Source organism: Anopheles moucheti, chromosome 2 (assembly GCF_943734755.1).
Source record: "Anopheles moucheti chromosome 2, idAnoMoucSN_F20_07, whole genome shotgun sequence".
NCBI lineage: Eukaryota > Metazoa > Arthropoda > Insecta > Diptera > Culicidae > Anopheles > Anopheles moucheti.
Window position 1 is genome coordinate 24,154,128 of NC_069140.1, and position 22,175 is coordinate 24,176,302.

At 45.2% G+C, this 22,175-nt stretch overlaps 4 protein-coding genes across 4 annotated transcripts; 3 read left to right on the forward strand and 1 right to left on the reverse strand.

Moving 5' to 3' along the window:
* Positions 1-36: 36 nt before the first annotated feature.
* Positions 37-1,559, forward strand: LOC128309396 (serine/threonine-protein phosphatase 6 catalytic subunit). The gene is made up of 4 exons (XM_053045770.1): positions 37-326; positions 566-694; positions 762-920; positions 997-1,559. The coding sequence occupies exons 1-4, from the start codon at positions 159-161 to the stop codon at positions 1,453-1,455; spliced, it is 915 nt and encodes a 304-aa protein (XP_052901730.1). The 5' UTR covers positions 37-158; the 3' UTR covers positions 1,456-1,559.
* Positions 1,560-1,674: 115 nt separating this feature from the next.
* LOC128310174 (protein suppressor of forked) lies at positions 1,675-4,813 on the reverse strand. The gene is made up of 9 exons (XM_053046749.1): positions 4,626-4,813; positions 4,437-4,550; positions 4,154-4,362; positions 3,688-4,075; positions 3,429-3,620; positions 3,170-3,361; positions 2,849-3,095; positions 2,220-2,783; positions 1,675-2,137 (listed from the first exon to the last, which is right to left on the reverse strand). Exons 1-9 carry the CDS (start codon positions 4,662-4,664, stop codon positions 1,920-1,922), a joined length of 2,163 nt encoding a protein of 720 aa, XP_052902709.1. The 5' UTR covers positions 4,665-4,813; the 3' UTR covers positions 1,675-1,919.
* Positions 4,814-6,755: 1,942 nt separating this feature from the next.
* Positions 6,756-8,845, forward strand: LOC128297681 (facilitated trehalose transporter Tret1-like). Its single transcript, XM_053033367.1, has 5 exons — positions 6,756-6,813; positions 7,291-7,521; positions 7,591-7,889; positions 7,956-8,210; positions 8,288-8,845. The coding sequence occupies exons 1-5, from the start codon at positions 6,756-6,758 to the stop codon at positions 8,843-8,845; spliced, it is 1,401 nt and encodes a 466-aa protein (XP_052889327.1).
* Positions 8,846-9,457: 612 nt separating this feature from the next.
* LOC128298652 (clathrin heavy chain) lies at positions 9,458-22,145 on the forward strand. Its single transcript, XM_053034422.1, has 8 exons — positions 9,458-9,501; positions 11,706-11,962; positions 13,069-13,531; positions 13,617-17,663; positions 17,742-17,908; positions 17,989-18,075; positions 18,155-18,371; positions 19,903-22,145. The coding sequence occupies exons 2-8, from the start codon at positions 11,921-11,923 to the stop codon at positions 19,911-19,913; spliced, it is 5,034 nt and encodes a 1,677-aa protein (XP_052890382.1). The 5' UTR covers positions 9,458-9,501; positions 11,706-11,920; the 3' UTR covers positions 19,914-22,145.
* Positions 22,146-22,175: the final 30 nt, after the last annotated feature.

Genomic DNA, 22,175 nt, shown 5'->3' on the forward strand with positions numbered 1-22,175 from the left:
TTGACAGCAGGTGCCAAACCGACGAAGAAGAAGGGGTGACTCGCATTGTGTTGTTTCCTCATATGAGTTGAGCCCCTTCCATATCATTGTGGCGATAAACCCTTCAAAACGGTTCAGCAAACCACCCCCGTTTCAAAGTATTTCACCTACACGGAGCCATGGCTTCGGAACTGGACCAGTGGATAGAGATCGCCAAGCAGTGCAAATATTTGCCGGAAAATGATCTCAAGAAGCTGTGCGACATCGTCTGCGAGCTGCTGATGGAGGAATCGAACGTGCAGCCCGTCAGCACACCCGTCACCGTTTGCGGCGATATTCATGGACAGGTACCGTGTTTCACGCATTTCATCCAAATTGCGTATATATTTAGATGAATCAGACGCGTCACCGTCGGTCGGGGCGAAGCTGATAAGAATAAATGCCCGCACTTGTCGTGTGCACTAGTCCCCGTGTCTATCGTAGACATGCCGTGTGTATGACGATATCTGCCGGGCCAGCACAGATCTATTTTCATGTCCTCATCCACACACACACACCCCTTGTGTCTTTCCCTTCCGGTGTCTAGTTTTACGATTTGGAGGAATTGTTCCGCACCGGCGGCCATGTACCAGACACGAATTACATCTTTATGGGAGATTTTGTTGATCGAGGATATTACAGTCTGGAAACGTTTACGCGTTTGCTTACGTTGAAGGTAAGTGGTGCACGAGGAGAGATTACGTTGACCGAGTGTACTAACCAGTGTTATTTTCCACCAACAGGCACGGTATCCGAACAAAATTACGCTCCTCCGAGGGAACCACGAATCACGCCAAATCACCAAAGTGTACGGGTTTTACGATGAATGTTACACGAAGTACGGTAACGCTAGTCCGTGGAAGTATTGTTGTAGGGTGTTCGATCTGCTTACAATAGCGGCGGTAAGCTATCGCATATCAATCCCTTAAACATAACCACTGATAATGGAAATGTTTTCATTTTTTCGCCATTTTCCAGATAATTGATAGTGAGGTGCTTTGTGTTCATGGTGGCCTTAGCCCGGAGATCAAAACGCTTGATCAGATCCGTACCATTAACCGCGATCAGGAGATACCGCACAAGGGTGCGTTCTGTGATCTGGTTTGGTCCGATCCGGACGATATCGATACCTGGGCGGAAAGTCCGCGCGGTGCTGGTTGGCTTTTCGGGTCGCTGGTGACGCGAGACTTCGTGGAGATCAACAAACTGAGCCAAATCTGCCGGGCACATCAGCTAGTGCACGAGGGCATTAACTATCAGTTCAGTCGCACACTGGTGACGGTTTGGTCGGCACCAAACTACTGCTACCGTTGTGGTAACGTGGCATCCATTCTAGACTTTACAGATATCAACGACCCACAGGTAAAAATATTTAAAGCCGTCCCGAACGAAGATCGCGTCATACCAAGCCAACGCATTACGCCTTATTTCTTGTAAATATGGAATGCTTTTTTTGTGGAACCTGAAGACTCACGCTTTTGCTCTTCAGTTAATTAACGTATTTTGCACAATAAAATTATCAAAACCTTCCTAGAAGCGAAACGACAGTGACATTTAACACTTAAAATTTGACCCTAGGCGTATTCTTTTTGTTCCACTACTCGCAAGGCCCTGAAAGAAAAACTTAAATTCTGCAAGAGTAAATTGTTTGGGCAGTTTATCGAATCTTGCTTTATTTTCTGCCGTAATCACTCATTCACCGTCTATTAATCAACTCTCCACTAGTGGGACAGGTCAGTGGACGTGACTTGTGGATTGTTCAAAATAGTATCAGAGTATGGGATATGAGCGTAATTTGTCTTAAGATATATTGTACAACTATATATACTTCCTGCACATAGGGGGGAAATACATTATCCCTAAAAACATAAACCACCAGATTCACATGCGGGTGATTGCATTCACTTGAAACGTTTCTGCTGCCTTAGCCGATAAATGTCATTAGCTGGTGGGGCTGGTGCCACCGCCTCATCGTCACTGTCCTCGCCACCTGGCGCCATGCGACGTCGCTTAAGGCCACCCTCGCCCGCGTAGGTACTGTCGTCCACAATCCAATGCACAGATTTTGCTAGCTCAAACAGTCTCGAATCAACAGTGCCATCGCTAGGGGGTGGTGGAACTAAAATTTAAAAAAGCAAAAGATCCAAAAAAACACAAGAGAAATGAGAAAATCATAACAACGGTGACTGGACATAACTTACCCTCAGGAAGCTGTATACGATTGAACACCTCTATTAGCTTATCGACGGCTACGAACGGACCCTGGAAGCTTATTGGTGGCGGCAAAATGGCACATAATGCGGCCAATGCAGCCGGCTGCGGGAACGTACCGCCCGGCATTGGATGTTCGCCCGGGAATGCATTCGGTTTCGGTTTATACGGTATCATCTGGGTGAAATCGTGCCGTGCCGTTTTCTGTGGCTGTTCCGGTTGCTCTGGTACGGGAGCGGCTGGTGGTTTGACACCAGTTACACTAAGCATCCCTCGCGTTTCGCTGTACCCAATCGATTTCAGCTCGGATGGTGAACACGGATAGAGATCGAGAAACTTGTACCGATCGACAAGCTGGGCCGTTTCTTTGCCCTCAAACTCTTTAAGCTTCTCCAGCACGGCACTGCGCCGACGTTCGACCTTCACAATACTGGACAGATCGCCTATGTTTGACTCAAATTCAAGGAAACGATTCCACACTTCCACGGACAGCTGGGGGGTGAGTCCACCGGACGACAGCACCCTTTCAAACAGCACACGGGTATTGTTATCCTCTAGAAAGGGGTACATAAAGAAATGCTGTTTAAAATTTGCAGCTCATCATTTACGCCATACGCACCATTTAAATGTGATAAATAGTCTATATAACACATGACGTATTCGGGACTTCCACCGAACCGTTTCAAACCGAGTTCAAATATACGGAAAGCTATATCTTTGTCTTTGCTGCAATAGTACTCCATGAGCGCGGCAGCAACAAACACATGGTAGGTGGACCGGGGGTCTTCGCGTGCCTTCTTAAACACGGCTCTGGCGGATTTTATTCCTTCCGCCCGACGAGCAAACTTCATATACTGAATGTAAGCCTGAGTGGAGCATAAAACAATATGTTTGAATACGGTATATAAACCACATCTTTACGCAGAATGTTATTACGCACCAGTGTTGGATCGATGTCGTTGATCGCGAGGAACTTGTTGTACATCTGGTGTACTTTATCATACTTCATACGTCCCTCTTCGAAATCGGCATACGCAAAGTACAGCAACGCGTTTCTGCTCAGCACCGAGTTAATAGCACGCTCTAGAATATTTGCCGCTTCGTCACTGAATACCTTGGCCGCATTAAGATCCTATGGCGATACATAAAAAAATATTAATATCTTTGGAAAACTTCGATTCGAAATATAACGTCCGTACTCCTTTTTCGACGAGCAGTTTCGAGCTTTGATCCAGATACTGAGCCGCCTGATGCCAGACGGCAGGGTGATGTGTGAGCACTAGCAGGCATTGCTCGATGGCAAACATTACTCGACGTGTTACGAGCGCATTATCTTCACTGCGCAGCGGATTTGACTTCTCGAACGCAATATACTTTTTCCAAAGTTCAACCTATATGGGAGAGAATAAAAGCCATCTTGTAGTGTCGTACATGAAAAAGGACTTCACCGTCACACACCTGCTTAATTTCTTCCTTTGTCACTGTCGGTGGTACGGCCGGCAAGTTGCGGATCAGTCCCTTCGTAACAATTTCCAGCTCTTTCGCAACACGCCGCGCATTCATGTAATCTCGCGAACGTTCCACGCTCATTTTCTCCGATATGATCGGATTGATGTTCTGTTCAAACGCGATGTAATCTTTCCACAGGTGCTCAATGCCAATGATGGGTGTTATGACCGCACGCTGGTACACTTTCCGAACGGCAGTTATCTTCTGGTTCTCCGCATAGCTGCCCACCGCTTCCACGCTCTTCAGGAACGTTATGTAGTCGGTCCAGATGGAGAACGAGTGCAGATCCATGCCGATCTTTTCCAGCGCAAAATCGTACGCCTGTGCCATTTTTTCTCTAACAGAAATGGAAAATTTTAGTAGAATGCTTTGGTAAGTTATGCCTAACAGAGTGAGCGCCTGTATGGATGCTTACTTATGCGTACTGAGGCCGGCCTTCGTTTCTTTCACGTAAGTTAGGTACAGCTTCCACAGATCTATGTTGAGGATTTTCACCAAACAGCGTTGAAACAGCTTCTCAACGCGCTCGTAGTTGCGATACTTCATCTCTTGCTCGATGTACACCTTCCAGTATCGGGCCGTCGTCGGGAACACGCTCACCAGCGATTCGTACAATGATCGTACCTACAAACAGTACGCGTTTCAATGTTGGTATTCGTAAAATGTCCGTATCCTAAACTTATGAGCACTGTGCTTACCTCGTTAACTTGCCGGCTTTGCCCCTCACGAACCAGGAGTGACCATGATTCGACATCGAACGGTCGTACTTCCACTGTTTGCTGAGCTCGTACCAATCGCTCGTGTCCCCATTCCTAGCAAATGGATAAAGATTTATTTAATGATGCATTGTCCGATATGTTAATTGTACATAATCACACTCAACTCACTATATCAAACTTTAGCTGATCCTTCAGTTGTTGTGTCATTTCCCAGCGTGGTTTGAGACAGAATATTCCACTTTTACTATACAGGACCTAATGCAGTGAACCGAACGCACCTTCCCGACCGCTTTACCCAGAATTGCAACGCACTACAGCAACAAAATAGCTAAAGAAATTGCAAATCGAATGCTACAACAAACAAATTATTGCGAAAAGAAAATGCCACTCGCGGTGCTGTTTGCCGATGTCAAAGGGTTTGACGCCTATAAACAAAGTGCGTGCAGAGAAGGTACGCTCAGTGCCCGGCTCCGCCCGATGCACTGACAAATTTTGACAGTTGTGTGTAAACTATACGATCACAGCAAATGCACAGGTATGGATGGAACTATTTTTTCGCACTTATTCCTGATCGTTAGCATAGTCCAATGGTAAGCTAATGTTATCTGATCTTATTTATTTGGCTTCAAAGCTCCAATTCGTTATAACAAACCAACGACGTTCAAAAATACGAACAAATGCAGGGAACTCATCGTGGCTTTCATTAGCCGTATGAAACATTAACAACTTGTTCAGTTCCAGCTAGATTTAGCAAAAACGTAGCTCGACAAAAAACCTAAACGAACAGCATGCAAATTAAAGTTTGGAATTAGCAGTCGCACTGAATGTACGTGGGAATAATAGGTGTCGTGAGTAACAACATGAGTTACCGAAAATGTGATCTCAGTAATCTTCAGGTTGCGGTGGTTTGAAGTGGCTCAAAACTTTAATTTAAATACTCTCTTTATTTCTGGAATTACAACGTCGATTTCTGCCGAGTGCTGGCCTTAGTTTATTTTTATCTACCTATAGCCCAGAATGTCAGTCCTACGTATTGGGGAAAGAGCGAAATTTTATCATTGCATTGCCGACCACCCCTTAGTTCTCATGACTCTCTTTGTTCTGGGCGTAACGACCCTCTAGGGCATGCCTGACATTTCTGGCATACTAGATTTAATTTTACCAAGTAGCCGGATAGTAAATCTTTGCTACGGAGGATCTTTGGTACGGTCCGGATGGGATTTTGGACCGGTCCTGTCGTGTGACGACCAGCGCCGGAAGTACCAAAGATCTCATGAGTGTTTTGCAAATTGAAAACTTGATAATAATACGATCGAGTATAGAAAGAGCTGTTGTTGCTGTACTGTTTCTTTATTGAAGTTAATACATTTAAGTCATATTTTGGATATTATTTTGTGAAGATTCACGTGTCCGTTACAAATTCCACATCAATCAAGCAAATCCTTTCAATTTGAGAATGAAAGAGAATTTTTAAGTGTACCACTCGAAAAATTAAGGAAAAATCATGAAATTACAATGTTGTCTTGAATTACATTACATCTTGAATGTACATTGAACGGACCTGTTGCTTGAACTGGGTTATCTTGAACCGCGAATCGATGATCCTCATCAGCATCACAATCACAATTTACTTTGGCCGTGCGGAATATAAGACGAGGTAATAAATCATGTTCCGAAGCTTGCATGACCCTGTATCTAGTGCAGATTAGAGGTAATTATCGTTATACACTGGAGTCGGATGAAGCAAAACTGCTAAGATTGAGCAAAACTGAAAGAGAGAAACTGTTTATTCATCGCGAATTCTAGGCCTAACAAATGGCAGGTACTTTTTGCATTGATTGTAGTATGTAATGGCAATCGTTTCAAATTACTACGGGATAGGTATGATATAGGCCTCCTAATGAATGTTTCTACCAATCCAAACAAAATTGCAAAGCAAAACCACTTTCCGTGCTATTAATGTTATTTATCCAAAGAATGCGACTCAATATCAAAACAAGTGTTTGCACAGAAACAAACTGTGCACAATAATTTGAAAATGTATGATAGACACTTTGGATAGCATTGAGTGATTCATCAATCAAGGCGCGTATCAGATTAATCCCAAAGCTGATAACGCATGACAATAAAAAATCCATGTATAAGAGAGAGATTTTGTGTTGTTCTTATCATCTGCAGTACAGCTCCTGCGGCTTGTGTAAACCGGGTAGTTGCTACAGTTAGACCGCTAACACATTCAGTGGTTATGCGGATTCCAAGTGGTTAGGTAGTAGGAACGCTCGCATTACATACGCAAGGATGTACAAACTACCTTATTATTTTCCAAATCAAAATCAGTACATCGCAGCATTAGCAGGTAGTTTATTATTTCACCATTTATTATCTTTATTTGTGCAATTAGTGTTTGATTGATAAAAGACAGTAAAACAATGGGCTCATGTAGCATTCCGTACACGAATAGGTGAAAGTTAAACGTGAAATCAATTTCGTATCGGTTGGCAGTTGAGGCAGTGCAAACTGCTGAATTTGTTGAATGAATTTTAAAGTTATCAGCCTGTGAATCGTTACTCCTTAGAGCCAAACATAATTTCTGCAGTGATAAGAATTGAATGTTGTTGACAAATTGATGATTGCGTAGTGTTTTTGCCTGTTAACGTAAAATCAACACGTGCTCATGAGTGGCATGATAAGAGTACAATCATCGAACACTCTCAATGAATTTCAAATTCACCATTCCGGAAAGTTAATTGATCGATGGACCATTCCTTATTGTCCGCTATACTGAGGCACTTTGGCTAAGCTTTCCTTTTCTTTCCTCATTGCTCCGTTGCAGCATCCTATGGCGTACTTGCGATCGGCATGGTATTTGGTTGGTCCGCACCGGCAGGACCTCGGATATTGGAAAATGGCGAAGGAAACTTCGCCATGAGTGATGACCAATTTTCGTGGACTATTGCCTTCATGCCTGTCGGTGGTGCCATAGCTGCCATACCTTGTGGAATAATGATGAGGTCGGAAGGACGCAAAAACACAATTCTGTTTTTCGTTTTACCACTGCTTTTGGGTAAGTGAGTCGTTGCAAATTAGTTTTGCGGTCCTTCAACCAGTAATGTACGTAAACCGCATTCAACAGGGTGGGTATTGATGACCTGGTCTCAAGCAGTGGCGATGATGTATCTTGGCAGATTGCTTCAGGGATTTGCAGCTGGGGCTTACTCTATGTCCGTGCCGATCTACATCGGTGAAATAGCGGACCAACGCATCCGTGGCACTGTGGGGAGTTTTTTCCAGCTAATGCTGAATCTTGGAATGCTGATGTCCTTCAGCATTTCGGTTGGTGTGAATGTGTTTCAACTGAACATTATATCCGGTTTCATTGTGCTGCTGTTTGGACCCATATTTATGCTAATGCCCGAAACCCCATCCTGGCTGGTGAGAAAGATCATTATTAAAACCAATAATCGAGAATATCACTACATAATCGTTAATCACTTGCAGCTCAAACGAGGACATAAGACGAAAGCCATAGAAACGCTCAAGTGGTTGCGTGGCCCAAAATGTGATGCTTGTACAGAAATAGAACAGCTACAATTGGAACAAGATGCATTGTTAAATCAACCCAAGAAGTCCCTTAAAAAATCATTACTAACCCCAGAAACGTTGAGCGCACTGGTTGCCATGTTTGGGCTGGTCACCTTCCTGCAGCTGTCCGGTATCAATGCGGTGTTGTTTTACGCCACAGACATTTTCATGGTAAGTGATAGTTAAACTGTAGTCGTTCACTTAATTTAACTGCTCAATACATGTTTCTTACTCTCCCATATCGCCAGAATGCTTCGGATTCGCTTAACCATAATGTGGCTACGATCATCGTTGGTGGGATGCAGGTGTTTGGCACACTACTTGCCGCCTTCACTGTCGATCGCATTGGACGTCGTTGGTTGTTGATGATATCTGCTGTCGTAATGTGTGCCTCACACATTGTGCTAGGTGTGTATTTCCAACTATTGCAAAACAATCCAGCACAAGTGGAAAACCTCGAATGGCTACCGGTTCTTGCGCTGTCCGTTTTCGTAACTATGTTTTCGATCGGTTTCGGACCGGTACCGTGGATTATGATTGGTGAAGTGTTTGCGATTGATGTGAAGGACCTGGCTAGCTCGTTGTCAACATTCACCAGCTACGCACTGTCGTTTATGATGTCGAAAACGTTTAATCCGCTTCGGAACGGGCTCGGAGAGGCGGGAACGTTCTGGTTGTTTGCTGGATTCTGTTTACTCGGTGCAATTTTCGTTTTTCTGTTCGTGCCAGAGACAAAGGGTAAAACATTCGAACAGATACAAACACGATTGGCAAGCTCTAAAGTATACTACAGGGCGGAAAAATAAGCGATTAGGTAATAATCGTACATGGTGATATAGTTTTGACTGCGCTTATGCTGTTGTACCATAATACTAATGTTAAGAAACAGGTTAAATGTACATCAATAATTACTTATGATAGATAATAAATTGAAATTATTTTGAATTTGAATACTCATGTTGTGCTGTGTCTAATTAATTTTTTGGATACGAATAATAAAAGTGAATAGCTGCCAGTTGAACAAACTCTGTTCAATTGGGTAACACAATCGAATGCTATAACAGAAGAATTTTTAACAATTCATGCATATTTGACCATTCATAAAGATAGATGAGGAGTCATGGAAGCCAATTATTCAGTTTGAAAATTCGTTCAAAATTCTAAATCTGCATTAGCTCATCTCAATAAAATATGATAATAACATGGTAATAAAACAAAAATTACCTATTCCACTCTTTGAACGACAATTCCGATTCCAACGGTCAATTTGAATGACTGAGTTTCAAATGCAACATGTCTTCTACTGTAAAAAGGACCCCATCCGCAGAGTACGTCGCATCATCCGTGGTGTTTGATTATTCGGGACATTACCCGAAGGCAACGGATAAACGAATTATGAGCGCATTTCATTTTCCAACTTGCAACTCATCTGACGGTTTTCGTGTGTGTTTGCGTCTCACGGGTAAAATTTTCGGAATTTTGTACAATAATTTCTGCTCAAAAGATTATCCCGGTGCAGTTAAAAGGATACTCGTCGATTGTGTCGCATGAGAATGGAATAAAAGTTAGACAAACCAGCGGTACCGATGTACCAGCCATTGGGAAGAAGTGTTACGAACAAAGCTGTTTGAGAAGAAAAAGATTTGCGCATCGTTGAGTGGGAGGTGTTCGCTTTGTGTGTAGTTACCGACTGACCAGTACTTTTGCCAGTACTGCTATTTGCTGAAATTCGCGATAGATAAAGGAAGCGTGAAAAGTAATTTTCACTTGTCACATTGTGTCGCCGCGTATGCCAGCGAAATGTCGAACAAGTTGCAGCAATTATGCGAGATTACGCATGAGTTCGTTCAGGCGCACGGTGCATAGAAAATGGTGGTGATCTAGTGCTGTTGGTAGCCAAATGTATATCTAACCGTAATCCGGATATGTAACCGCATTTAAAAAGTTCAGATCGTCAGTGAAACGAGCTGTTAAGCGATGGGCGGAAGCGCCCAACGATGAAGTGATGTGGCACTTGTCCTCCGTAGTGTGCGTGAAGTGTGTGGGGCGGGCGGGTCTTCCCTGATGTGTAACGGGAGGAAGAAAGTGACTCAACGAGCCATTTTGCTTGCGCCGCTACACACCGAAAGCGAACGGTGCGGAGAAAACGATGAGAACGGTGGGCGATACCTGCGGGGCCTACGTTACCTGATACAAAAGTGACACCAACACTATTACTACCACCGCACCATCACCGACCGCGGACAGCTAATAGGAGAAATATTCACTTACGCGCCCGATGCTGGCGGTACCGGATGGACGAGACGGCAGGGCAATAATCTGATTGATGGGTGTCGAAATAATAGAGAAGCTTCCTTTAACAAACCATATGTATGGTGTGTCTGCCCTTTACGGCGGTGTGCGTTTCTGACCCGCTTTCGTGCGCAAGAAACAAACCCGCTACAAATTTCAATAGTCGAAGATAATTTAATTTACCTTTCGGGGGAAGTGAGTTGTTTTCTTCTCGCACACATCAATGGGTAGTCGTGCTTTTCACAATGCTTGCGGGGCAATTGGTATTGGTGCATCCGTGTTATGCTCTCCCGTCTTTTTCTTTCGCCTACTCTCTCTCTCATTCATCTTTTACTCTCAGTGCCACACCAGCCATTCCATCTCGTTTTCAATGCGCTGGCAGATGAATTGTTTGCAATCCTTTTATCTACAAAACGTACTAAAATCCTTGTGCCATAAAATCTGTCCAAAATAGGACACACCATAAAGACGCATGGCAGCCAGTGATAGATATAACAGCGGAAATGTTTAAAGACTCGCCGCAAGTCGGAACGGCCATATTGGAATTCAATTATTCAACGCACCTACACAAGCAAGCAGCGTACCCGCTTCGTTCTGTTGTTAAGTTGTGTTTTTTCTCGTGCAGTGTGATTGCGACAAGTGTCAACATATCGTTAAACCTCTCCCTAGAACACGAATAAATCGGATGATTTAATTTATTTGTGCACGGTTATTGGGCTAAATGAACCAATTTTTCTAAGCCTTGCGTATAGTGTGTACGTTAAATATTGGGGTTTAAATAATAACTGAGATAAACAGAACAACACAACGGTGCCGACAGGGCTATAGCGTCAAATGATCTAGAGCTGCTGGCACTGTACGAGAAAGCAACTGTTAATTCGAGAGGAGTTCACTATTTAATTGCATCTCCACCACTGCTGTGCACATTGTTTTCTTACGCAAGCATGTGTGCGTATAGTTGCATGCGTTCGGCGAATCCATTCAACTTTATGCCGTCCGTCGTAGCAGGCGATTCTTCGGGGTTGTTGAATGAGAGTAGATTCCACTGCACGTAGTTGTCAACGAGTTGGGTTGCGGTCGTACGTCTTCTGTTAGAAATTTCTATTAACCTGCCTAAAGGCACACAGTGAAGGACTGGAAAACTGGGTTAATTTCTGGTTTATCTACAACAATATTGTTCGATGTTCTATGGAACGCAAGGTAGAACACCATAATATCGATCGACATAGCTCTTGATTCGCGTGTACTTGGAATAATCGTGTTTTCGACCCGTGTCACCATCACCACCATTTCTCTTGAAATGCTGGTGAAGAATCTACCGTATACCAGCAGTACCGAAGCAAACCTTCCTTAATATCTGTTTCATTCCTCCAGTAAGGTCTCACCGAAAACCCGTCCTGAAAACGGAATACGGCCGTACCGCAACAACATATTCGTACGTGTTCGTGTGCAAATCATTGTAAATCTAGTGAAAGTGAATGTTTGAAACATTATAAGTTGTTATATAAATTAACTATACTAAGATCCACGTTCTCCGGAAGTGTCTGAAGCAAAGTAATACAAAGTAGTAAATAAGGCGCAGCCCGAAAATGTCGCAACAACTTCCGATACGCTTTCAGGAGCATTTACAGGTGAGTTTCGTTTTGGGTGAGGTGAAGATGAAGAGAACAACAACACAACGACGACGATGACGCGAATGACCTAGAATTGCTCTGCACATCCCTCTTTAAACATTGGCTGCTATTGGGGCTGCTGAGATGAAAAAGGAGCAGCAGCAGCAGCAGCCCCTAGTGGTTGGATTGGAGAATATAATGTTGGTCATGTGTCACAAGAAATAGCGCGACGCCCCTTTCAATGCTGCTAATGATAGCGTACCATGAATCATTCTTTTAGTGATATTGTGGGTCTTTTGAATCCATTCCTTCGTGCCGAGCTACGTTCGGAGTGAGAAATCGATTAGAACAGCTCTCGTTTGGTTAGCCAAAGGACGGATGACAGGAAGTTGAATGTTGTTGAGGAGTGAGAAAAAGAACAGCAAGCAGCACTCTGCGCCTGTCCTCCACGGACGGAACTACGACGAGACAGGGATAGGAAACGAATGATTTGACATTACGCAATGGCTAGCATAGTTCCATTTTTCTCGAACCAGCACTCCATGCTGGATTCTTACCCCATGAGGCAGAGCAGATGTTTGGAAGTGAGTGGGTGGGTTTTTCGCTTCCTGTCCTATCCTGATGGCTCTAACGAAAGAAGACCCTCGGCGGACGGGAAATTAAATTTCCCTTGGGCAGATGCAATTTTATTGACCGATTTAGTTTTATAGCAGCCTGTTTGGTTAGCTACACTCATATCGGTGTGGGTGGATGCTGCTTAACATACTGAAAAAATCATTCGGTGACGAACTGTAAGTGAAATATAATGCACAAGATAGAGAACATCAACGAACACAATACCGACAACATTAGCATCGTCCCACGTCTGCAAAAATTTCAGAGAATGTTTTTCTTATCAGAGTTCTGTTTTCTTTTCCCCTTTGTTTTTTTCTCTTCCTGTGTGGATGTTTGCACACTGCACCGTCCGAATACCCCGTGTGTACCATCGTCCGTTGTTTCCATGCCTGGGCGTGCTGTTATCGTTTCAACCCAAAACTCTCCTAACACGATTACTTGCCGATTGTTCGTTTGCTCGCGCGGTATCCATGGTTAATATGCTGGCCTGCTGCGATGTTGTGTGGTAGCTCACCAACATCAACATCAATGCGAGCTCGATCTCGTTCACCAATCTGACGATGGAGTCGGACAAGTTCATCTGCGTCCGAGAGAAGGTGGGCGAGACGGCGCAGGTCGTAATCATCGACATGAACGACGCACAGAATCCGATCCGACGGCCGATCAGTGCGGACTCGGCAATCATGAATCCGGCGAGCAAAGTGATCGCTCTGAAGGCCCAGAAGACGCTGCAGATCTTCAACATCGAGATGAAATCTAAGATGAAAGCGCACACGATGACGGAAGAGGTCGTGTTCTGGAAGTGGATCACCCTCAACACGCTGTCGCTGGTGACGGAAACGTCCGTGTATCATTGGTCGATGGAAGGGGACTCGACGCCGATCAAGATGTTCGAGCGCCATTCGTCGCTGAACGGCTGTCAGATCATCAACTATCGTACCGATCCGAAGCAAGCATGGCTGCTGCTAGTTGGTAAGCAACTGTCCTTTACTCTTTTGCTTAAAAGGCCAGTCTATAGACTGCAAAATTGCTAACATGTATCATTATCTTTCGATAGGTATTTCGGCACAGCAGAATCGTGTGATTGGCGCGATGCAGTTGTACTCGGTAGAGCGCAAAGTTTCGCAAGCGATCGAAGGTCATGCCGCATCGTTCGCCACCTTCAAGATGGAGGAAAACAAGGAACTGTCGACGCTGTTTTGTTTCGCCGTCCGGTCGCAAACTGCTGCTAAACTGCACATCATTGAGGTCGGTACTCCGCCGGCCGGCAATGTGGCGTTTACGAAGAAGGCGGTCGATGTGTTCTTCCCGCCGGAGGCGCAAAGTGATTTCCCTGTAGCGATGCAGGTATCGCCCCGGTACGATGTGATCTACCTGATCACCAAGTACGGCTACATTCACATGTACGACATCGAGACGGCGACCTGCATCTACATGAACCGTATTTCGGGTGATACCATCTTCGTGACAGCACCGCACGAATCGAGCGGTGGCATCATCGGTGTGAATCGCAAGGGTCAGGTGCTTTCGGTGACGGTCGATGAGGAGCAAATCATCCCTTACATCAACACCGTGCTCCAGAACCCAGACCTAGCGTTGCGTATGGCGGTGCGAAACAATTTGTCCGGTGCGGAAGACTTGTTTGTCCGTAAGTTTAACCAACTCTTCCAGAATGGGCAGTTCGCAGAAGCAGCGAAGGTGGCCGCGATTGCACCGAAAGGTATCCTGCGTACACCGCAAACGATCCAGAAATTCCAGCAGGTGCCGGCCCAACCGGGAACGAACTCACCACCCTTGCTGCAATATTTCGGCATTCTGCTCGATCAGGGCAAGCTGAACAAGTACGAATCGCTCGAACTGTGTCGCCCGGTGTTGGCGCAGGGCCGCAAGCAGCTTTGCGAGAAGTGGCTGAAGGAGGAGAAGCTTGAGTGCAGTGAAGAACTTGGCGATCTGGTCAAACCGTCCGATCCCACACTCGCCCTTTCCATCTATCTGCGCTCGAACGTGCCGAATAAGGTGATTCAGTGTTTCGCCGAAACGGGTCAGTTCCAGAAGATTGTACTGTACGCGAAGAAGGTCAACTACAGTCCGGATTACGTGTTCCTGTTGCGTTCGGTGATGCGCACAAATCCGGAGCAGGGATCTGGGTTTGCGAGCATGCTGGTAGCGGACGAGGAACCATTGGCCGACATCAACCAGATCGTAGACATCTTCATGGAGCAGAACATGGTACAGCAGTGCACTGCGTTCCTGCTCGATGCGCTTAAGAACAACCGTCCCGCGGAAGGAGCACTGCAGACGCGTCTGCTCGAAATGAACCTTATGTCGGCACCGCAAGTCGCCGATGCTATCCTCGGCAATGCTATGTTTACGCACTATGATCGTGCGCACATCGCGCAGCTGTGCGAGAAGGCGGGTCTATTGCAGCGCGCCCTGGAGCACTATACCGATCTGTACGATATTAAGCGTGCAGTCGTCCACACTCAGCTGCTGAACGGTGACTGGTTGGTAGGATTCTTCGGCACACTCTCAGTGGAGGATTCGCTTGAGTGTTTGAAGGCGATGCTGACTGCGAACATTCGCCAAAATCTGCAGATCTGTGTACAGATTGCGACCAAGTACCACGAGCAGCTGACGACCAAGGCTCTGATCGATCTGTTCGAGAGTTTCAAGAGCTACGAAGGGTTGTTTTATTTCCTGGGCTCGATTGTAAACTTCAGCCAAGATCCGGAGGTACACTTCAAGTACATTCAGGCCGCTTGCAAAACCAATCAGATCAAGGAGGTGGAGCGTATCTGTCGCGAATCGAACTGTTACAACGCGGAGCGCGTGAAGAACTTCCTGAAGGAGGCAAAGCTGACCGATCAGCTACCGTTGATCATTGTGTGCGATCGTTTCGATTTCGTGCACGACTTGGTGCTCTACCTGTACCGCAACAGTCTACAGAAGTACATTGAGATCTACGTGCAGAAAGTGAATCCGTCGCGATTGCCGGTGGTTGTAGGAGGTCTGCTGGATGTCGACTGTTCGGAGGACATTATAAAGAACTTGATATTGGTCGTAAAGGGACAGTTCTCGACGGACGAGTTGGTAGAGGAGGTTGAGAAGCGTAACCGTCTGAAGTTGTTACTGCCGTGGCTTGAGTCTCGCGTCCATGAAGGATGCGTCGAGCCGGCGACGCACAATGCACTTGCCAAGATCTACATCGATTCGAACAACAATCCGGAACGTTTCCTGAAGGAGAATCAGTTTTACGATAGCCGAGTGGTAGGACGCTACTGCGAGAAGCGCGATCCGCATCTGGCCTGCGTTGCGTATGAGCGTGGCCAGTGTGACCGTGAGCTGATCGCTGTTTGCAACGAAAATTCTCTGTTTAAGTCAGAGGCGCGCTATCTGGTACGGCGCCGTGATGCAGAACTGTGGGCGGAAGTCCTTTCCGAGGCGAATCCTTACAAGCGTCAGCTGATCGATCAGGTCGTCCAAACTGCCTTATCAGAGACGCAAGATCCGGACGATATTTCTGTCACTGTGAAGGCGTTCATGACGGCTGATTTGCCCAACGAGCTAATCGAGCTGTTGGAGAAGATTGTGCTGGATTCTTCGGTGTTCTCCGATCATCGTAATTTGCAAAATCTGCTCATTTTGACGGCAATCAAGGCGGACCGTAGCCGCGTTATGGATTACATCAATCGTTTGGATAACTATGATGCGCCTGATATCGCTAACATTGCTATCAATAACGAACTGTACGAGGAGGCATTTGCGATATTCAAAAAGTTCGACGTCAACACTTCGGCTATCCAGGTGCTGATCGAGCAGGTGAACAATCTGGAGCGTGCGAACGAATTTGCAGAGCGCTGCAATGAACCGGCCGTATGGTCACAGTTGGCTCGTGCCCAGCTTCAGCAAGGGCTGGTGAAGGAAGCGATTGATAGCTACATCAAGGCGGATGATCCGAGCGCTTACATCGATGTGGTCGAAACGGCAAGCAAGAATGATTCATGGGAGGATCTGGTACGCTATCTGCAGATGGCACGCAAGAAGGCCCGCGAGAGCTACATTGAAAGTGAGCTGATCTACGCGTATGCCCGTACCGGTAGGTTGGCCGATCTGGAGGAATTCGTATCGGGGCCGAACCATGCCGATATTCAGAAGATCGGCGATCGGTGCTTCAACGATCGTATGTACGAGGCGGCGAAGCTGTTGTATAACAATGTAAGCAACTTTGCACGGCTCGCCATCACGTTGGTGCACCTGCGCGAGTTCCAGGGCGCTGTGGATGGAGCGCGTAAAGCCAACTCTACACGCACCTGGAAGGAGGTGTGCTTCGCCTGCGTAGACGCGGAAGAGTTCCGACTGGCGCAGATGTGTGGCCTTCACATTGTGGTACACGCGGACGAGCTGGAGGATCTGATCAACTACTATCAGGATCGGGGATACTTTGAGGAACTGATTGGACTCTTGGAGGCCGCCCTTGGACTGGAGCGGGCGCACATGGGCATGTTCACCGAGTTGGCAATTCTGTACTCGAAGTACAAACCGGCCAAGATGCGTGAACATCTTGAGCTGTTCTGGTCGCGCGTAAACATTCCGAAGGTACTCCGTGCCGCCGAACAGGCCCACCTTTGGTCGGAGCTGGTGTTCCTATACGACAAGTACGAGGAGTACGATAATGCCGTGCTGGCCATGATGGCACATCCGTCCGAGGCGTGGCGCGAAGGTCATTTCAAGGATATCATCACGAAGGTGGCTAACATCGAGCTGTACTACAAGGCGATACAGTTCTACCTGGACTATAAGCCGCTGTTGCTGAACGATATGCTGCTCGTGCTGGCACCCCGCATGGATCACACCCGTGCGGTTAGTTTCTTCACCAAACAGGGTCATCTGCAGCTGGTCAAAACCTATCTGCGCTCGGTGCAGAGCCTAAACAACAAGGCAATCAATGAAGCACTCAATGGACTGCTGATCGACGAAGAGGACTATCAGGGTTTGCGGACATCCATCGACGCGTTCGACAACTTTGACAACATTGCGTTGGCGCAGAAGCTCGAAAAGCACGAGCTTACCGAATTCCGTCGTATTGCCGCCTACCTATACAAAGGTTTGTATAGTTTTGAGATGTGAGCTTACAGTGACATGGGCAGCTCGTGTGCTAATTTGTAACATTTTAAATGCGTAGGAAACAACCGCTGGAAGCAAAGTGTGGAGCTGTGCAAAAAGGACCGTCTGTTCAAGGACGCAATGGAATACGCGGCCGAGTCCCACCAGGGCGAGTTGGCGGAAGAGTTGCTCGGATGGTTCTTGGAACGGGGCGCATACGATTGCTTCGCGGCATGCCTATTCCAGGTAGGTTAAACTAGCTGCTCTTCCATCGTGCGCGGAGCTGTAGCTTGAGATTATGTTTTGTTTTCTTCTGCCTTTTCCAGTGCTACGATTTGCTGCGGCCCGATGTAATACTAGAACTCGCATGGCGTCACAACATCATGGACTTTGCGATGCCTTACATCATTCAGGTACCTTGTTTGGCCTAATAATAATAGGCTTTCTTAACACCTTTCACCTACTTATTGTTGTGTACGATCACTTGTTTAGGTGACGAGAGAATATACCTCCAAGGTGGACAAACTCGAAGCGTCCGATGCGGAACGACAGAAGGAGGGTGAAAGTACCGAACACAAATCGATCATCATGCCCGAACCGCAGCTCATGCTGACTGCTGGCCCCGGTATCGGCATGCCCCAGTATGCGCCACAGTACGCTGGTGCGTACGTGCCGCCGCAACCAAATATGACCCCATACCAGTACGGTGGTATGTAAAATTGCACGTTAACAACCCTAGCGCAAACGACCACTAGTAGTAGATTCTGTGGACGTGATGCAACACCGCCGCGCATACAGTAGCATAGGAACGAACAAGCATGTGTATAGAGAGCAATTGTGAGCCTCCCGGTTCTTTATCTCAGACCCCGGTGGTTCAAACTCACTCAAATATTTTCTCTTCCCCCGCGCCTCACGCTTCCTTCCGCAAATCATTCCCGATTTAACGATCACGATCATGCGTGTATGATTGTTGTTAGTTTCTTGGGCGAGAGAGAACAGGCACGTTTTTGGTCACATCGTTTGGCAGACAAAAGTTATTGCCTGTGTGCAAGTAAATTTGTATGACCACAAACTGTCCGTGTACAGTTTGTAATGCATCTTAGCCAAAAGCTTTGTGTAATCACCAGTTTTATCAGTTTTTTTCGTCTACCTTCTTCCCTTCCTTTCTATTCTGTGCACGCCAAACAAATTAGAGTAAATAAAATAGGTAGACTCATGGTAGCACTCATCATAACACACCTCCGTCGTAGTAATGACAAGGCCATCGGAATATCTGGTGCACGCTTCATTCAGGGTTGCGACAGCAGGGGCTTTAAGTAGCGTCATAGCACGTTTAGGTTTAAATATTAAAAGTATTTGCTCTCGCTCGCGTCATTCTCATCGTCCGCTGTGGACAGCGGTTATGACCGGTTTTTTTTTATTGAGGGATGCTTTGAACTTATGTCTAACCCCTGGTGTTCTTTTGCCTACTGCTGCCACTGACGATGATGGCTGGTGCTGATATTTTGCTGCTACGTTCGTACATACCGATTGCTATTCCGTCTGGTGATCATCTTCGTCGTCCAACAATGAATAACAACAACAACAACGTGTGTGCATATCGTTTGCCGCATCATCATCGTTCGTGGTCCATATCGTGTTGCATTGGGGGGGGGGGGTGTATTACATTGATTCGATTCCGTTTCCAATTCCTGTCCCGCAATACGAATCACATCAGCATTTAGTTAAATTAATCACACACCTGCGTTAGGTAAGTTAGGGTGCTGTGCGGGAAGATTAAACAAAGGATTAGTTTTGCTTTCGCCTGTTATAAAACCCACAACAACATTACCTTACTTTAACGTGTAGGTTGACAAATGTGTGACGGAAGTGCGGCTAGTTGTTAGAGTATATCTATTACATATATATATATATGATAAACATTTTTGCATAGTAGCGATTATTCTGTAGTGTGTGGCGCACTTATCCAAATTGGGCGCCACTTCCACCCTTCCATTTACCTTGTGTACGAATAAAGCGATATAGTTTCGTTGTCAAACATAACACCCTCTTCTAAATGCTGTTTCTCACTCATGCATATTTTGTCCGTCTGTGGCATGCGCATTATTCGTTGCTTTCTCTTGTAGCCGAAGCCTTAAGCTTCATGTATACAGCATTCTCTCACAGCCAGCATGCACCAAGCAGCGAACAAGTGAACGAATTGTAAAACACGACCGTTTGTTTCTATTTCCGTTTCTCAGGTTTTAATTAAAGAATCGCCAGAACAGAAAAAAGCACACTAGAAAGAGAAGGTTCGCGAAACGTTTACCGCCACCGAAGCAATGCAAACACCGCGTGGTGTGTAGTTCGTGGCTGGGTGGCGATTAAGCGACATTAAAGCTTCAGGCTGCGCAGGTATGATTTCAAAATAGCCTCGAATGGGAACTCTCCGATCGGTGATGGACAATTTACATGCACATCTCTTTTGTTATTTCTGAGTTTGCGACGTTTTTTTGTGTGTGTTAAAAGTCACACTTTTCTATTTATTCACTGATAATGCTGTAATTTTAGCGAGTTTGGCATAGATAAAATGATTCGAGCATAAGGGTAACGCAAAAACAAACAATAGAAATCCGAGAAAACAGAAACCCAAAAACAAAACTAATGGGTTGGGAAAAGGATCCCCGTCCCTCCGGGTTAGCGAAATATATTATATGAATCCTAGAATTTTGCAGCATTAAGTAGAAATTCAACAAACATAAAATCGTTATCATTTATCTTACCTGTTTCACTAAGAGAATGAAAAAAATAATAGATACAAAACAGATGAATATATACATAAATCTATATATAAATATATATATACATATACATATGCAAACTATGCACGGGCGCGTAATAGTATAGTGAGGAGAGTGTGTAAATACATGGAAGAGCGCAGCGAAACCACGGATCAACGCTAATCTTCTTGTTATCCGTTGTGTAAAATTGATTCTACCCTAGTGGTAGAAAACGAAACAAAAAAGACCATAAAAAATCGAAAATCACACAGAGCAACAACAAAAAACACTACTAATTGATTCTTATTCAAAGCATGAAGAGATTTGTTTTATAGAGTTCGCCACACTATGTAACACACTAAGTCCCAACAAAGATGTCCCACTATAGAAAAGGAACGGTTAGCGCCAATAGATTGGATGGAGTTTTTTTTGCGTAAATGTGGCGCATACAGCAGTAGTAAGAAAAAGCGGAGACAAAGAAAGGATGCATTCCTAGCAGAACCGATCCCTATGCTGAATAATTGTTGCTGCACTCGTTCGCCCCACAAACAATCACTTTCTGTCTCCCTCGTGTAGCAGAAATTGGTGTGGGCCGTCTTTTATGAATGTTTATGTGAAAATGCAGTATTGTTTATTCCTCCACGACACGAAGTATGTGTGTGTGTGTGTGGACATAAGTTTAGCACTTTCCACTAGAAGCCTGAAAGTATGCAATCATAAGTTTTTCTAGGATCACTTTATGGTTTGCCAAGCGTATGCGACGCCTGAAAGTATGCAATCGTAATATTTAAGATCACCTTTTATGGTTTTAACCTTTTTGCTTTCGTTCGTAACATTCTCTCGATGTCCTTTACAAGCGCGTGCATCTTACATTAAAATTGCTGGCTTGAATCTTCTTTCATTGATACGCTACAGCAATACACCATTCCTGTTTTTTTTTTGCTATTTCAATTATTGTTACAAAAGGTGTATACAAATGAACGATTACTGTTAGAGTGCATCAATTTGCCACTGTTTGGCACCGTTTTTTGAGTGATGTTTTGTTTGTTTGCTTTATGTTGAAGCGTTTGCTTTGCTTTCGTTTAATTTGCTTTAATTTAAACACACATTTGACTGTTGACTGTTTGCGCCACAAGCACAAGACATTTATTTTTTAAAGCCTTTTATTTGGCAATCGGGCAGACAGTGAGCCAAATAGGTAGCAGGTAGTGTGCGTGTGTTCGCTTAGCAGCACTGGCATCAATTTCGGTCGTCACAATCGTCCACAATCGGCAAGATAAGGACAAGTTTTATTTATGCAATTTATGATTATTAATATTTTATGCGTTAATATTACAATGGACAGGCGGTAAATTGGGCGTTCAGGTAAGCGCTTGATTGCGCCCCCTCTCAAAGGAGGTTGGGGATCGATTTTCCGTAATGGCAAAAGAGGGATGTACGTAGATCAATATGTTTCACACAAAAGCAAGCAAAAAAAAAAAGCAAAATACGTATACATACCTATATCTGCTATAAATATGTGCATGCATGATGCAGTGTAATGCGCCCTAAACAAACGAACACACTTTCCCTCAGTATATGCATTGATTCGCTAACACATATTGAAAGTAAATCGATGGTTGACCACTGGTTGATTGAAACTAAATGCTATCGTTTAAACCTATGCGTAAATAAACCGAGTCCGAAAAATAATAATAAACGCGAGATGCAAACGAATAAACTCAAAGTTGTCAAATAAGTTGGCCGGATTTGTG